The 17835-nt window shown below is 63.3% G+C and overlaps 1 protein-coding gene across 1 annotated transcript in view; it reads right to left on the bottom strand.

Annotated features, from left to right (window-relative positions):
- The window catches only part of LOC138498455 (uncharacterized), a 403932-nt gene that overhangs the window by 66478 nt on the left and 319619 nt on the right, over positions 1–17835 (bottom strand). The window contains exons 9-10 of the mRNA XM_069622206.1: positions 1493–1658; positions 550–601 (exon numbers count right to left, since the gene is read on the bottom strand). Coding sequence (XP_069478307.1) covers positions 550–601; positions 1493–1658 — 218 coding nt within the window. The remainder of the gene's footprint in view (positions 1–549; positions 602–1492; positions 1659–17835) is intronic.

Here is a 17835-nt window from a genome sequence, read left to right as displayed (position 1 = left end):
GACGCGGGTCTCTAATAAGGCCTGGCATCCACTTCCAAAGCCCTCTTGGGGCCAGTCCTGGTGCCTATGGCACCAGGCTCATACACTGTGAAAGACATGTGTTCAGGGAACTACTTTATTTGAGGCTTTCAGCCAACACGGAGGCATCCAAATAGCTGGGCTCCTAGGAACCAAGCTATGCGGTATAATGTTTTGGGTGTGGTGTCATAGGGACTATTTTACCTGGACTACTTAGTTGAGGCTATTTAAACCACACCCGAACTAGACAACATGCTTCGCGTTACTTTGCAGTCTGCAACGTGATGCTCACCATGCCCAGCTATACCCACGAGCCTTGCAGAAGCAGAACCTGCAGGGAGACAAAAGGAACATCGTTAACAGCAGCATTTTACCTGCAATCTCCATCTTTATCCGCTCGCAGCTCCTGTGAACAGCTTCCTTTGGATCTGCATGCCTCCCAGACCGAAAAACCTGAAAGAGGAAGAAATAGACAACATTTTAGAAGGCATTAGAGACATTGCAAAACTACGAACTGCTCAAAAGGCTTACCTGGCTGATCGCCTCTCGGCCGGCGTCGCTCTGGAATTCCACACACCACGACCTATGAGAAAAGAAGGAAAACAGGTTAGCAAATGCAAGACATCGCAGCGCTGCGCATAGCGCTTACTTACCGCATCATAGCGTTCATTACGCGCCATCATTTACCAGCGAGGCCCAACTCAGCCAGCTCGCCACGCTGAAGCTCTGCATATCTAAGGGAGAAAATAGACATTATTAAACAAAGAAAGGCATGCAGGAATAACAACACAATACGAAAAAACAGAAATAAGACCTATCTGAAAGACATCAAACGGGCCGGCGTCAGTGAAGTAACTGCACCGCACATGCCCATGAAAGACAACGCGCCCCTGCCAAGAAGGCAGGACAGAGAGCACCCCTAATTCTACAACAAGGTGAGGAGAGGGCCCAGAGAGGCTGAAGTCATACGGGGTGGTGGGAGAATACTTACCTCGGTCGGCCAGTCTTGAACACAGTCCTCCTGTATTTTCAGGCGGAACCTCCCCCGCAGACTACATCTGGGAACCACTGAGAAGGATATCAGCAACCAACCAAGCTGGGTGGCATCCCCGTGGATGACAGGTGAGCGTAACAATTGGGAATGGATGGTCTCTCCACTCCAATGGTCGTAGCACCTTCTCAGGACTACTAAAGATCACAAACAAGACAGGGCTCCTCCAGGACAGTAGCAAAAGTTGGTTGCCAGGCCTCCTTCAGTCAGGTCTCAGGTTTCTTCACAGGTCTCACAGCTGGACAGGATACTTGGCTCCTTCAGGTTTTTCCAGGATCTCTGATGAATGGGTGCAGGGGTCCTCTTCATATCCTAAAAGCCAGGTAAGAGCTGATACTCCCACTAGCCAATTGCAGGACTAGCCCCCACACACACCCCAGCAGTGGCCCAATCAGGACCACTGGCGGGAACATTCATGCATACCACTCAGACACACTGAAACCAGTTTGTAGATTGGGGTCAGACAGAGCAAGCCCACATCCTGCCAGCAAACACACAAAGCCCTCCAGTAGCCCACCAAAAGCTTCTGCTTTCCCGGCACTGGTAGTCCTTATAAGGATCTTTCTGACCTCTGAGGCCAGGAAGAAGGCTAAACAACAAGATGCAAAAGAACAGGCGAAAAATCTCATAGCACAGCCACGTTTGACCAGTATCCAAATGCAGTCAACGCAGTAAAGCTAAAATGAAAATACCTATAAAGTGGACAAAAGTCACTGCTGCCACTGTGAAACTGCAAATCTACCTCAGGGGGTGGTGCAAATTGTGTTACTGCTATGCTAGAGACACACACACAAACCAACCACTAAGAAATGGATAGAAAATGAAAACATGACACAAAAGAAAATATGCAAGTCGGTCTCAGATGCAACAATAAAACATTGCATTCATGCATAGCAGTGCATGGTAAAACTGCAATTAGAATTAGCAAAGCAAACGAAATTCATATCATTCTCCCTCTGTCTCTGTCTCAGCTAAAGGCTTTTCTCTACCGAAAAGGCTGTGCAAAGGCACTCCATCACCATATCCCTCCCACCTTCCCTGCTGTCTGCGAACAAGTCCAAAGATGACATCACAAATGTCATTGATGACATCACTGATGACATCACATGTGTATGTACTTTTCATGAAATGTGTGTACAAGAGATTCTTATTATAATGTTGCGAAACAAGTGTCAAGGATCATTGCAATAAATATCATACCCTAATTAGTGCATTGAACGATGCATTGATATAAATAGCATTCTATTATGGAGTTCTATCTAGTATACTAAGCTACTGATACAGAAACATAACATGGTGTGCAGTGTACAAGATGAAGGTATAATATTCGTAATGTTAATATGTTGAATAATTAAATGATAATTGTTTTCTTAATAGATTTTTGTGTACTGTGAAATATGTAATACGTAGCTAATAAAACATTACTATAGACAAAACACAAAGACACAAGAACACATACCAATATGGGTATATACAGGGAAAGTGAAGTTAGCAAAAAAGCACAAGTAGTAGCAGAAACAATTCATAACTTAACTGATTATTTTCATGCAAATAAATGATTGCTCTGTTTCAAAGCTGCTATTCACCCTATGTATATGTATCACTTGATGTGATTGGACCCACAGGGAAAGTACAGCCATAAAAAAAACAACAGAACTATCAGAAAGTGCTCATAAGTCTATTGATTATCTTTATGCACAAAAAGGATTGCTGTCTTTCAAGCTTGTGTCTTCCCGTATGTATATGTTTCATATGATGTGACTGGACACTAACAGAATTACTGTAAGAACCTACTTGAAGGATACATCTACAAATAAAATAAAATGTTTAGTTTCTGACTGTTACTGAAGAAAACCATGTGGCCTAGATATGTCAGCAAAAGAAAAAAGAGCGAGCCAGACATGTGATGTCATCAGTGATGTCATCAATGACATTTGGGATGTCATGTTTGATGTCCTGGGTGTTACTCTTAGCAGTGCACGGTGGTGGCGCGAGTTATGGTTGCTTAGCTTACCATAACTGGCGAATTTCAAGGGTTTTTCGGTTTTACTTGGAACCATAACGTTCCTTTGACAAAGTTTTTTCACTGAATTTCATAGGTTTTTAGTAGCGCAACTTTACCATAACGTCCCTTTAACAAAGTTTTTTCCCTGAATTTCATAGGTTTTTAGTAGCGCAACTTAACCATAACGTCTCTTTAGCAAAGTTTTTTCATTGAATTTCATAGGTTTTTATTAGTGCAACTTAACCATAACGTCCCTGTAACATTTATTTTAACTAAATTTTAAAGGTTTTTATTAGTACAACGTGACCATAACATCCTTTTCAATAGATGAAGACCACTAACATCTTATATCCTCAAAGTGGGAATGCCGGGTGGTAAAAAAAACAAAAAGATTTTCCTTCCTACGCCGGGACGCCTGCGGTGTCTCGGTGTAGGAAGGAAAATCTTTTACCAAGATGGCCACCATGGAAAGGGAAGGCGGGGTGTATAAAGAACACAACAGCGCATGAGCGGGGTTGGGGGGGCACAGGGGAGACACATGGGCATGAGCGGCGGGTGAGAGGGAACAGGGTACAAACGGGGCATGAGCAGGGGGTGGGGGGGAAAGGAAGGAAACACAGGGCATGAGCGGTGGTGGGGTGAACACGAGAGAGACACGGGGCATGAGCAGCGGGTGGGGAGGAACATGAGGGAGACACGGGGTATGAGCAGGGGGTGGGGAGGAACACAAGGGAGACACAGGGCATGAGCGGGGGGGTACAGGGCACATACGGGACATGAGCGGGGGTGGGGAGGAAAGGAGAGAGACAAGGGCCATGAGCAGGGGGTGGGGGGAACACGAGGGAGACACGGGGCATGAGCGGGGGGTGGGGGGCAACAGGAGACAGACACGGGGCATGAGCAGGGGGTGGGGGGCAACAGGAGACAGACACGGGGCATGGGTGGGAGCAAGAGGAGACAGACACGGGGCATGAGCGGGGGTGGGGGGAAAAGGAGACAGACACGGGGCATGAGCGGGGGGTGGGGGGTACAGAAGACAGGCACGGGGCATGAGCTGGGTAGTGGGGGGCAACAGGAGAGAGACATGGGGCATGAGCGGGGGGTGGGGGGTACAGGAGACAGACAGGGGGCATGAGCGGGGGGGTGGGGGCAACAGAAGAGAGACACAGGGCATGAGCGGGGGGGTGGGGGGGTACAGGAGACAGACACGGGGCATGAGCGGGGGGTGGGGGGCAACAGGAGAGAGACACGGGACATGAGCGGGTGGGGGGAACAGGAGACAGACACGGGGCATGAGCAGGGGGGGCAACAGGAGACAGACATGGGGCATGAGCGGGGGGGGTGGGAGGGTACAGGAGACAGACACGAGCATGAGCGGGGGGTGGGGGGGTACAGGAGACAGACACGGGGCATGAGCAGGGGGTGGGGGGCAACAGGAGAGAGACACGGGTATGAGCGGGGGGTGGGGGGAACAGGAGACAGACACAGGGCATGAGCGGGGGGTGGGGGGAACAAAAGAGACAGACATGGGGCATGAGCGGGGGTGGGGGGCAACAGGAGAGAGACACGGGGCAGGAGCGGGGGGTGGGGGGCAACAGAAGACAGACATGGGGCATGAGCGGGGGGTGAGGACAACAGGAGACAGACACGGAGCATGAGCGGGGGGTGGGGAGAACAGGAGACAGACACGGGGCATGAGAGGGGGGTGGGGGGCAACAGGAGACAGACATGGGGCATGAGCGGGGGGTGGGGGGCAACAGGAGAGAGACACGGAACATGAGCGGGTGGGGGGAACCGGAGACATACACGGGGCATGAGCGGGGGGGCAACAGGAGACAGACACAGGGCATGAGCGGGCGGTGGGGGGTACAGGAGACAGACATGGGGCATGAGCGGGGGGTGGGGGGCAACAGGAGAGAGACATGGGGCATGAGCGGGGGTGGGGGGAACAGGAGACAGACACAGGGCATGAGCAGGGGGTGGGGGGAACAACAGAGACAGACACGGGGCAGGAGCGGGGGGTGAAGGGCAACAGGAGACAGACACAGGGCATGAGCGGGTGGTGAGGGGCAACAGGAGACAGACACGGGGCAAGAGCGGGGGTGGGCGGGAGGGGGAAAAAGACACGAGGCAAGAGCGGGGGTGGGCGGGAGGGTGAAAAAGTCACGGGGCAAGAGCGGGGGTGGGCGGGGGGTCGACAGACACACGGGGCAAGAGCGGGGGTGGGCGGGAGGGAGACAGACACACGGGGCAAGAGCGGGGGTGGGCGGGAGGGAGACAGGCACACGGGGCAAGAGCGGGGGTGGGCGGGAGGGAGACAGACACACGGGGCAAGAGCGGGGGTGGGCGGGAGGGAGACAGACACACGGGGCAAGAGCGTGGGTGGGCGGGAGGGAGACAGACACATGGGGCAAGAGCGGGGGTGGGCGGGAGGGAGACAGACACACGGGGCAAGAGCGGGGGTGGGCGGGAGGGAGACAGACACACGGGGCAAGAGCGGGGGTGGGCGGGAGGGAGACAGACACACGGGGCAAGAGCGGGGGTGGGGGGTACAGGAGACAGACATGGGACATGAGCGGGGGGTGGGGGGCATCAGGAGAGAGACACGGGGCATGAGCGGGGGGTGGGGGGAACAGGAGACAGACACGGGGCATGAGCGGGGGGTGGGGGGAACAGGAGACAGACACGGGGCATAAGCGGGGGTGGGGGGCAACAGGAGACAGAATCAGGGCATGAGCGGGGGGTGGGGGGCAACAGGAGACAGAAACGGGGCATGAGCGGGGGGTGGGGGCAACAGGAGACAGACACAGGGCATGAGCGGGGGGCAACAGGAGACAGACACGGGGCATGAGCGGGGGGTGGGGGGGAACAGGAGACAGACACGGAGCATGAGCGGGGGTGGGGAGAACAGGAGACAGACACGGGGCATGAGCGGGGGGCAACAAGAGACAGACACAGGGCATGAGCGGGGGTGGGAGGAACAGGAGACAGACACGGGGCATGAGCGGGGGGTGGGGAGAACAGGAGACAGACACGGGGCAAGAGCGGGGGTGGGCGGGAGGGAGACAGACACACGGGGCAAGAGCGGGGGTGGGCGGGAGGGAGACAGACACACGGGGCAAGAGCGTGGGTGGGCGGGAGGGAGACAGACACATGGGGCAAGAGCGGGGGTGGGCGGGAGGGAGACAGACACACAGGGCAAGAGCGGGGGTGGGCGGGAGGGAGACAGACACACGGGGCAAGAGCGGGGGTGGGCGGGAGGGAGACAGACACACGGGGCAAGAGCGGGGGTGGGGGGGTACAGGAGACAGACATGGGGCATGGGTGGGGGGCAACAGGAGAGAGTCACGGGGCATGAGCGGGGGGTGGGGGGAACAGGAGACAGACACGGGGCATGAGCGGGGGGTGGGGGGAGCAGGAGACAGACACGGGGCATGAGCGGGGGTGGGGGGCAACAGGAGACAGATACAGGGCATGAGCGGGGGGTGGGGGGCAACAGGAGACAGACACGGGGCATGAGCGGGGGGTGGGGGCAACAGGAGACAGACACGGGGCATGAGCGGGGGTGGGGGGAACAGGAGACAGACACGGAGCATGAGCGGGGGGTGGGGAGAACAGGAGACAGACACGGGGCATGAGTGGGGGGCAACAAGAGACAGACACAGGGCATGAGCGGGGGTGGGAGGAACAGGAGACAGACACGGGGCATGAGCGGGGGGTGGGGAGAACAGGAGACAGACACGGGGCATGAGCGAGGGGGTGGGGGGCAACAGGAGAGAGACACGGAACATGAGCGGGTGGGGGGAACCGGAGACAGACACGGGGCATGAGCGGGGGGGCAACAGGAGGCAGACACAGGGCATGAGCGGGCAGTGGGGGGTACAGGAGACAGACATGGGGCATGAGCGGGGGGTGGGGAGCAACAGGAGAGAGACACGGGGCATGAGCGGGGGGTGGGGGGAACAGAAGACAGACACAGGGCATGAGCGGGGGGTGGGGGGAACAACAGAGACAGACACGGGGCAGGAGCGGGGGGTGGAGGGCAACAGGAGACAGACACAGGGCATGAGCGGGGGGTGAGGGGCAACAACAGACAGACACAGGGCAAGAGCGGGGGTGGGCGGGAGGGGGAAAAAGACACGGGGCAAGAGCGGGGGTGGGCGGGAGGGTGAAAAAGTCACGGGGCAAGAGCGGGGGTGGGCGGGGGGAAACAGACACACGGGGCAAGAGCGGGGGTGGGCGGGAGAGAGACAGACACACGGGGCAAGAGCGGGGGTGGGCGGGAGGGAGACAGACACACGGGGCAAGAGCGGGGGTGGGCGGGAGGGAGACAGACACACGGGGCAAGAGCGGGGGTGGGCGGGAGGGAGACAGACACACGGGGCAAGAGCGTGGGTGGGCGGGAGGGAGACAGACACATGGGGCAAGAGCGGGGGTGGGCGGGAGGGAGACAGACACACGGGGCAAGAGCGGGGGTGGGCAGGAGGGAGACAGACACACGGGGCAAGAGCAGGGGTTGGCGGGAGGGAGACAGACACACGGGGCAAGAGCGGGGATGGGGGGTACAGGAGACAGACATGGGACATGAGCGGGGGGTGGGGGGCAACAGGAGAGAGACACGGGGCATGAGCGGGGGTGGGGGGAACAGGAGACAGACACGGGCATGAGCGGGGGGTGGGGGGAACAGGAGACAGACACGGGGCATGAGCGGGGGTGGGGGGCAACAGGAGACAGATACAGGGCATGAGCGGGGGGTGGGGGGCAACAGGAGACAGAAACGGGGCATGAGCGGGGGGTGGGGGCAACAGGAGACAGACACGGGGCATGAGCGGGGGGTGGGGGGCAACAGGAGACAGACACGGGGCATGAGCGGGGGGTGGGGGGAACAGGAGACAGACACGGAGCATGAGCAGGGGTGGGGATAACAGGAGACAGACACGGGGCATGAGCTGGAGGCAACAAGAGACAGACACAGGGCATGAACGGGGGTGGGAGGAACAGGAGACAGACACGGGGCATGAGCGGGGGGTGGGGAGAACAGGAGACAGACACGGGGCAAGAGCGGGGGTGGGCGGGAGGGAGACAGACACACGGGGCAAGAGCGGGGGTGTGCGGGAGGGAGACAGACAGACACACGGGGCAAGAGCGTGGGTGGGCGGGAGGGAGACAGACACATGGGGCAAGAGCGGGGGTGGGCGGGAGGGAGACAGACACACGGGGCAAGAGCGGGGGTGGGCAGGAGGGAGACAGACACACGGGGCAAGAGCGGGGTGGGCGGAAGGGAGACAGACACACGGGGCAAGAGCGGGGGTGGGGGGGTACAGGAGACAGACATGGGGCATGGGTGGGGGGCAACAGGAGAGAGACACGGGGCATGAGCGGGGGGTGGGGGGAACAGGAGACACAGACACGGGGCATGAGCAGGGGGTGGGGGGAACAGGATACAGTCACGGGGCATGAGCGGGGGTGGGGGGCAACAGGAGACAGATACAGAACATGAGCGGGGGGTGGGGGGCAACAGGAGACAGACACGGGGCATGAGCGGGGGGTGGGGGCAACAGGAGACAGACAGGGGGCATGAGCGGGGGGTGGGGGCAACAGGAGACAGACACGGAGCATGAGCGGGGGGTGGGGAGAACAGGAGACAGACACGGGGCATGAGCGAGGGGGTGGGGGGCAACAGGAGACAGACACGGGGCATGAGCGGGGGTGTGGGGGGCAACAGGAGAGAGACACGGGCATGAGCGCGGAGTGGGGGGGTACAGGAGACAGACACGGGGCATGGGTGGGAGCAAGAGGAGACAGACATGGGGCATGAGCGGGGGGGTGGGGGGAACAGGAGACAGAAACGGGCATGAGCGGGGGGTGGGGGGGTACAGAAGACAGACACGGGGCATGAGCGGGGTAGTGGGGGGCAACAGGAGAGAGACACGGGGCATGAGCGGGCAGTGGGTAGTACAGGAGACAGACACGGGGCATGAGCGGGGGGTGGGGGGAACAGGAGACAGACACGGGGCATGAGCGGGGGGTGGGGGGAACAACAGAGACAGACACGGGGCAGGAGCGGGGGGTGGAGGGCAACAGGAGACAGACACTGGGCATGAGCGGGGGGTGGGGGGCAACAGGAGACAGACACGGGGCATGAGCGGGGGGTGAGGGGCAACAGGAGACAGACACGGGGCATGAGCGGGGGGTGGGGGGCAACAGGAGACAGACACGGGGCATGAGCGGGGGGTGGGGGGCAACAGGAGAGACACGGGGCATGAGCGGGGGGTGAGGGGCAACAGGAGACAGACACGGGGCATGAGCGGGGGGTGGGGGCAACAGGAGACAGACATGGGGAATGAGCGGGGGGTGGGGGGAACAAGAGACAGACACGGGGCATGAGCGGGGGTGGGGGGAACAACACACGGGCATGAGCGGGGTGGTGGGGGGCAACAGGAGACAGACACGGGGCATGAGCGGGGGGGTGGGAGGAACAGGAAAAAGACACGGGGCATGAGCAGGGGGTGGGGAGAACAGGAGACAAACACGGGGCATGAGCGGTGGGGTGGGGGGCAACAAGAGAGAGACACTTGGCATGAGCGTGTGGGGGGAACAGGAGACAGACACGGGGCATGAGCGGGGGGTGGGCGGGAGGGAGAGACACACGGGGCGTGAGCGGGGGGTGGGCGGGAGGGAGAGACACACGTGGCATGAGCGGGGGATGGGCGGGAGGGAGAGACACACGGGGCATGAGCGGGGGGTGGGTGGGGAGGGAGAGACACACGGGGCATGAGCGGGGGGTGGGCGGGAGGGAGAGACACACGGGGCATGAGCGGGGGGTGGGCGGGAGGGAGAGACACACGGGGCATGAGCGGGGGGTGGGCGGGAGGGAGAGACACACAGGGCATGAGCGGGGGGTGGGCAGGAGGGAGAGACACACGGGGCATGAGCTGGGGTGGGCGGGAGGGAGAGACACACGGGGCATGAGCGGGGGGTGGGCGGGAGGGAGAGACACGCGGGTAGAGACACACGGGGCATGAGCGGGGGGTGGGCGGGAGGGAGAGACACACGGGGCATGAGCGGGGGGTGGGCGGGAGGGAGAGACACACGGGGCATGAGCGGGGGGTGGGCGAGAGGTCGAGACACACGGGGCATGAGCGGGAGGGTGAAAGACACAAGGGGCAAGAGCGGGGGTGGGCGGGAGGGGGAAAGACACGAGGGGGAAAGAGACACGGGGCAAGAGCGGGGGTGGGCGGGAGGGGGAAAGACACACGGGCATGTGCAGGGGTGGGCGGGAGGGGGAAAGACACACAGGGCAAGAGCGGGGGTGGGCAGGAGGGGGAAAGACACACGGGGCAAGAGCGGGGGTGGGCGGAAGGGGGAAAGACACACGGGGCAAGAGCGGGGGTGGGCGAGAGGGGGAAAGACACACGGGGCAAGAGCGGGGGTGGGCGGGAGGGGGAAAGACACACAGGGCAAGCGCGGGGGTGGGCGGGAGGGGGAAAGACACACGGGGCAAGAGCGGGGGTGGGCGGGAGGGGGAAAGACACACAGGGCAAGAGCGGGGGTGGGCGGGAGGGGGAAAGACACACGGGGCAAGAGCGGGGGTGGCCGGGAGGGGGCAAGAGCGGGGGTGGGCGGAAGGGGGCAAGACACACGGGGCATGGACGGGAGGGGGAAAGACACACGGGGCAAGAGCGGGAGGGGGAAAGACACAAGGGGCAAGAGCGGGGGTGGGCGGGAGGGGGAAATACACACCGGGCAAGAGCGGGGGTGGGCGGGATGGAGACAGACACACGGGGCAAGAGCGGGGGTGGGTGGGAGGGAGACAGACACACGGGGCAAGAGCGGGGGTGGGCGGGAGGGAGACAGACACACGGGGCAAAAGCGGGGGTGGGCGGGAGGGAGACAGACACACGGGGCAAGAGCGGGGGTGGGTGGGAGGGAGACAGACACGGGGCATGAGCGGGGGGTGGGGAGAACAGGAGACAGACACGGGGCATGAGCGGGGGGTGGGGGGCAACAAGAGCCAGACACAGGGCATGAGCGGGGGTGGGAGGAACAGGAGACAGACACGGGGCATGAGCGGGGGGTGGGGAGAACAGAAGACAGACACGGGGCATGAGCGAGGGGGTGGGGGCAACAGGAGACAGACACGGGGCATGAGCGGGGGTGTGGGGGCAACAGGAGAGAGACACGGGCATGAGCGCAGAGTGGGGGGGTACAGGAGACAGACACAGGGCATGGGTGGGAGCAAGAGGAGACAGACATGGAGCATGAGCGGGGGGTGGGGGGAACAGGAGACAGACACGGGGCATGAGCCGGGGGTGGGGGGTACAGAAGACAGACACGGGGCATGATCGGGGTAGTGGGGGGCAACAGGAGAGAGACATGGGGCATGAGCGGGGGGTGGGAGGGGGTACAGGAGACAGACACGGGGCATGAGCAGGGGGTGGGAGCAACAGAAGAGAGACACAGGGCATGAGCGGGGGGGTGGGGGGTACACGAGACAGACACGGGGCATGAGCGGGGCGTGGGGGGCAACAGGAGAGAGACACGGGGCATGAGCGGGGGGTGGGCGGGAGGGAGAGACACACGGGGCGTGAGCGGGGGGTGGGCGGGAGGGAGAGACACACGTGGCATGAGCGGGGGATGGGCGGGAGGGAGAGACACACGGGGCATGAGCGGGGGTGGGTGGGGAGGGAGAGACACACGGGGCATGAGCGGGGGGTGGGCGGGAGGGAGAGACACACGGGGCATCAGCGGGGGGTGGGCGGGAGGGAGAGACACACGGGGCATGAGCGGGGGGTGGGCGGGAGGGAGAGACACACAGGGCATGAGCGGGGGGTGGGCAGGAGGGAGAGACACACGGGGCATGAGCGGGGGTGGGCGGGAGGGAGAGACACACGGGGCATGAGCGGGGGGTGGGCGGGAGGGAGAGACACGCGGGTAGAGACACACGGGGCATGAGCGGGGGGTGGGCGGGAGGGAGAGACACACGGGGCATGAGCGGGGGGTGGGCGGGAGGGAGAGACACACGGGGCATGAGCGGGGGGTGGGCGAGAGGTCGAGACACACGGGGCATGAGCGGGAGGGTGAAAGACACAAGGGGCAAGAGCGGGGGTGGGCGGGAGGGGGAAAGACACGAGGGGGAAAGAGACACGGGGCAAGAGCGGGGGTGGGCGGGAGGGGGAAAGACACACGGGCATGTGCGGGGGTGGGCGGGAGGGGGAAAGACACACAGGGCAAGAGCGGGGGTGGGCAGGAGGGGGAAAGACACACGGGGCAAGAGCGGGGGTGGGCGGAAGGGGGAAAGACACACGGGGCAAGAGCGGGGGTGGGCGAGAGGGGGAAAGACACACGGGGCAAGAGCGGGGGTGGGCGGGAGGGGGAAAGACACACAGGGCAAGCGCGGGGGTGGGCGGGAGGGGGAAAGACACACGGGGCAAGAGCGGGGGTGGGCGGGAGGGGGAAAGACACACAGGGCAAGAGCGGGGGTGGGCGGGAGGGGGAAAGACACACGGGGCAAGAGCGGGGGTGGCCGGGAGGGGGCAAGAGCGGGGGTGGGCGGGAGGGGGCAAGACACACGGGGCATGGACGGGAGGGGGAAAGACACACGGGGCAAGAGCGGGAGGGGGAAAGACACAAGGGGCAAGAGCGGGGGTGGGCGGGAGGGGGAAATACACACCGGGCAAGAGCGGGGGTGGGCGGGATGGAGACAGACACACGGGGCAAGAGCGGGGGTGGGTGGGAGGGAGACAGACACACGGGGCAAGAGCGGGGGTGGGCGGGAGGGAGACAGACACACGGGGCAAAAGCGGGGGTGGGCGGGAGGGAGACAGACACACGGGGCAAGAGCGGGGGTGGGTGGGAGGGAGACAGACACGGGGCATGAGCGGGGGGTGGGGAGAACAGGAGACAGACACGGGGCATGAGCGGGGGGTGGGGGGCAACAAGAGCCAGACACAGGGCATGAGCGGGGGTGGGAGGAACAGGAGACAGACACGGGGCATGAGCGGGGGGTGGGGAGAACAGAAGACAGACACGGGGCATGAGCGAGGGGGTGGGGGCAACAGGAGACAGACACGGGGCATGAGCGGGGGTGTGGGGGCAACAGGAGAGAGACACGGGCATGAGCGCAGAGTGGGGGGGTACAGGAGACAGACACAGGGCATGGGTGGGAGCAAGAGGAGACAGACATGGAGCATGAGCGGGGGGTGGGGGGAACAGGAGACAGACACGGGGCATGAGCCGGGGGTGGGGGGTACAGAAGACAGACACGGGGCATGATCGGGGTAGTGGGGGGCAACAGGAGAGAGACATGGGGCATGAGCGGGGGGTGGGAGGGGGTACAGGAGACAGACACGGGGCATGAGCAGGGGGTGGGAGCAACAGAAGAGAGACACAGGGCATGAGCGGGGGGGTGGGGGGTACACGAGACAGACACGGGGCATGAGCGGGGCGTGGGGGGCAACAGGAGAGAGACACGGGACATGAACGGGTGGGGGGAACAGGAGACAGACACGGGGCATTAGCAGGGGGGGCAACAGGAGACAGACATGGGGCATGAGCGGGGGGGTGGGGGGGTACAGGAGACAGACACGGGGCATGAGAGGGGGGTGGGGGGGTACAGGAGACAGACACGGGGCATGAGCAGGGGGGGCAACAGACGACAGACATGGGGCATGAGCGGGGGGGTGGGGGGTACAGGAGACAGACACAAGCATGAGCAGGGGGGTACAGGAGAGACACGGGGCATGAGCAGGGGGTGGGGGGCAACAGGAGAGAGACACGGGGCATGAGCAGAGGGTGGGGGGGAACAAAAGAGACAGACACTGGGCATGAGCGGGGGGTGGGGGGCAACAGGAGAGAGACACAGGGCAGGAGCGGGGGGTGGGGGGCAACAGGAGACAGACACGGGGCATGAGCGGGGGGTGAGGGCAACAGGAGACAGACACGGGGCAGGGGGTGGGGGGAACAGGAGACAGACACGGAGCATGAGCGGGGGGGTGGGGAGAACAGGAGACAGACACGGGGCATGAGAGGGGTGTGGGGGGCAACAGGAGACAGACACGGGGCATGAGCGGGTGGGGGGAACCGGAGACAGACACGGGGCATGAGCGGGGGGGCAACAGGAGACAGACACAGGGCATGAGCGGGCGGTGGGGGGTACAGGAAACAGACATGGGGCATGAGCGGGGGGTGGGGGGAACAGGAGACAGACACGGGGCATGAGTGGGGGGTGGGGGGAACAACAGAGACAGACACGGGGCAGGAGCGGGGGGTGTAGGGCAACAGGAGACAGACACGGGGCATGAGCGGGGGGTGGGGGGCAACAGGAGACAGACACGGGGCATGAGCGGGGGGTGAGGGGCAACAGGAGACAGACACGGGGCATGAGCGGGGGGTGGGGGGCAACATGAGAGACACGGGGCATGAGCGGGGGGTGAGGGGCAACAGGAGACAGACACGGGGCATGAGTGGGGTGCAGCAGGAGACAGACACGGGGCATGAGCGGGGGGTGGGCGGGAGGGAGAGACACACGGGGCATGAGCGGGGGGTGGGCGGGAGGGAGAGACACACGGGGCATGAGCGGGGGTGGGCGGGAGGGAGAGACACACGGGGCATGAGCGGGGGGTGGGCGGGAGGGAGAGACACGCGGGTAGAGACACACGGGGCATGAGCGGGGGGTGGGCGGGAGGGAGAGACACACGGGGCATGAGCGGGGGGTGGGCGGGAGGGAGAGACACACGGGGCATGAGCGGGGGTTGGGCGGGAGGTCGAGACACACGGGGCATGAGCGGGAGGGTGAAAGACACAAGGGGCAAGAGCGGGGGTGGGCGGGAGGGTGAAAGACATGAGGGGGAAAGAGACACGGGGCAAGAGCGGGGGTGGGCGGGAGGGGGAAAGACACACGGGCATGTGCGGGGGTGGGCGGGAGGGGGAAAGACACACAGGGCAAGAGCGGGGGTGGGCAGGAGGGGGAAAGACACACGGGGCAAGAGCGGGGGTGGGCGGGAGGGGGAAAGACACACGGGGCAAGAGCGGGCGTGGGCGGGAGTATGAAAGACACACGGGGCAAGAGCGGGGGTGGGCGGGAGGGGGAAAGACACACAGAGCAAGCGCGGGGGTGGGCGGGAGGGGGAAAGACACACGGGGCAAGAGCGGGGGTGGGTGGGAGGGGGAAAGACACACGGGGCAAGAGCGGGGGTGGGCGGGAGGGGGAAAGACACACGGGGCAAGAGCGGGGGTGGGCGGGAGGGGGCAAGAGCGGGGGTGGGCGGGAGGGGGCAAGACACACGGGGCATGGACGGGAGGGGGAAAGACACACGGGGCAAGAGCGGGAGGGGGAAAGACACACGGGGCAAGAGCGGGGGTGGGCGGGAGGGGGAAAGACACACCGGGCAAGAGTGGGGGAGGGCGGGAGGGGGCAAGAGCGGGGGTGGGCGGGAGGGAGACAGACACATGGGGCAAGAGCGGGGGTGGGTGGGAGGGAGACAGACACACGGGGCAAGAGCGGGGGTGGGCGGGAGGGAGACAGACACACGGGGCAAAATCGGGGGTGGGCGGGAGGGAGACAGACACACGGGGCAAGAGCGGGGGTGGGCGGGAGGGAGACAGACACGGGGCATGAGCAGGGGGTGGGGAGAACAGGAGACAGACACGGGGCATGAGCGGGGGGTGGGGGGCAACAAGAGCCAGACACAGGGCATGAGCGGGGGTGGGAGGAACAGGAGACAGACACGGGGCATGAGGGGGGGGGTGGGGAGAACAGAAGACAGACACGGGGCATGAGCGAGGGGGTGGGGGCAACAGGAGACAGACACGGGGCATGAGCGGGGGTGTGGGGGCAACAGGAGAGAGACACGGGCATGAGCGCGGAGTGGGGGGGTACAGGAGACAGACACAGGGCATGGGTGGGAGCAAGAGGAGACAGACATGGGGCATGAGCGGGGGGTGGGGGGAACAGGAGACAGACACGGGGCATGAGCGGGGGGTGGGGGGTACAGAAGACAGACACGGGGCATGATCGGGGTAGTGGGGGGCAACAGGAGAGAGACATGGGGCATGAGCGGGGGGTGGGAGGGGGTACAGGAGACAGACACGGGGCATGAGCAGGGGGTGGGAGCAACAGAAGAGAGACACAGGGCATGAGCGGGGGGGTGGGGGGTACAGGAGACAGACACGGGGCATGAGCGGGGCGTGGGGTTCAACAGGAGAGAGACACGGGACATGAGCGGGTGGTGGGAACAGGAGACAGACACGGGGCATTAGCAGGGGGGGCAACAGGAGACAGACATGGGGCATGAGCGGGGGGGTGGGGGGTACAGGAGACAGACACGGGGCATGAGCGGGGGGGTGGGGGGGTACAGGAGATAGACACGGGGCATGAGCAGGGGGGGCAACAGACGACAGACATGGGGCATGAGCGGGGGGGTGGGGGGTACAGGAGACAGACACGAGCATGAGCAGGGGGGTACAGGAGAGACACGGGGCATGAGCAGGGGGTGGGGGGCAACAGGAGAGAGACACGGGGCATGAGCAGAGGGTGGGGGGGAACAAAAGAGACAGACATGGGGCATGAGCTGGGGGTGGGGGGCAACAGGAGAGAGACACAGGGCAGGAGCGGGGGGTGGGGGGCAACAGGAGACAGACATGGGCATGAGCGGGGGGTGAGGGCAACAGGAGACAGACACGGGGCATGAGCAGGAGGTGGGGGGGAACAGGAGACAGACACGGAGCATGAGCGGGGGGGTGGGGAGAACAGGAGACAGACACGGGGCATGAGAGGGGGGTGGGGGGCAACAGGAGACAGACACGGGGCATGAGCGGGTGGGGGAAACCGGAGACAGACACGGGGCATGAGCGGGGGGGCAACAGGAGACAGACACAGGGCATGAGCGGGCGGTGGGGGGTACAGGAAACAGACATGGGGCATGAGCGGGGGGTGGGGGGAACAGGAGACAGACACGGGGCATGAGCGGGGGGTGGGGGGAACAACAGAGACAGACACGGGGCAGGAGCGGGGGGTGTAGGGCAACAGGAGACAGACACGGGGCATGAGCGGGGGGTGGGGGGCAACAGGAGACAGACACGGGGCATGAGCGGGGGGTGAGGGGCAACAGGAGACAGACACGGGGCATGAGCGGGGGGTGGGGGGCAACATGAGAGACACGGGGCATGAGCGGGGGGTGAGGGGCAACAGGAGACAGACACGGGGCATGAGTGGGGGGCAACAGGAGACAGACACGGGGCATGAGCGAGGGGGTGGGGGGAACAGGAGACAGACACGGGGCATGAGCGGGGGGTGGGGGGAACAACACACGGGCATGAGCGGGGCGGTGGGGGGCAACAGGAGACAGACACGGGGCATGAGCGGGGGGTGGGAGGAACAGGAAAAAGACACGGGGCATGAGCAGGGGGTGGGGAGAACAGGAGACAAACACGGGGCATGAGCGGGGGGGTGGGGGGCAACAAGAGAGAGACACGGGGCATGAGCGTGTGGGGGGAACAGGAGACCGACACGGGGCATGAGCGGGGGTGGGGGGAGGGAGAGAGACACATGGGGGGTGGGCGGAAGGGAGAGAGACACACGGGGCATGAGCGGGGGGTGGGCGGGAGGTAGAGACACACGGGGCATGAGCGGGGGGTGGGCGGGAGGGAGAGACACACGGGGCATAAGCGGGAGGGTGAAAGAAACAAGGGGCAAGAGCGGGGGTGGGCGGGTGGGGGACAGAGAAACGGGGCAAGAGCGGGGGTGGGCGGGAGGGGGAAA

Source organism: Ambystoma mexicanum, chromosome 5q (assembly GCF_040938575.1).
Source record: "Ambystoma mexicanum isolate Mex_15411 chromosome 5q, UKY_AmexF1_1, whole genome shotgun sequence".
NCBI lineage: Eukaryota > Metazoa > Chordata > Amphibia > Caudata > Ambystomatidae > Ambystoma > Ambystoma mexicanum.
The sequence above is the reverse complement of the archived record's forward strand: the minus strand, read 5'-3'. Positions and strand labels throughout refer to the sequence as shown.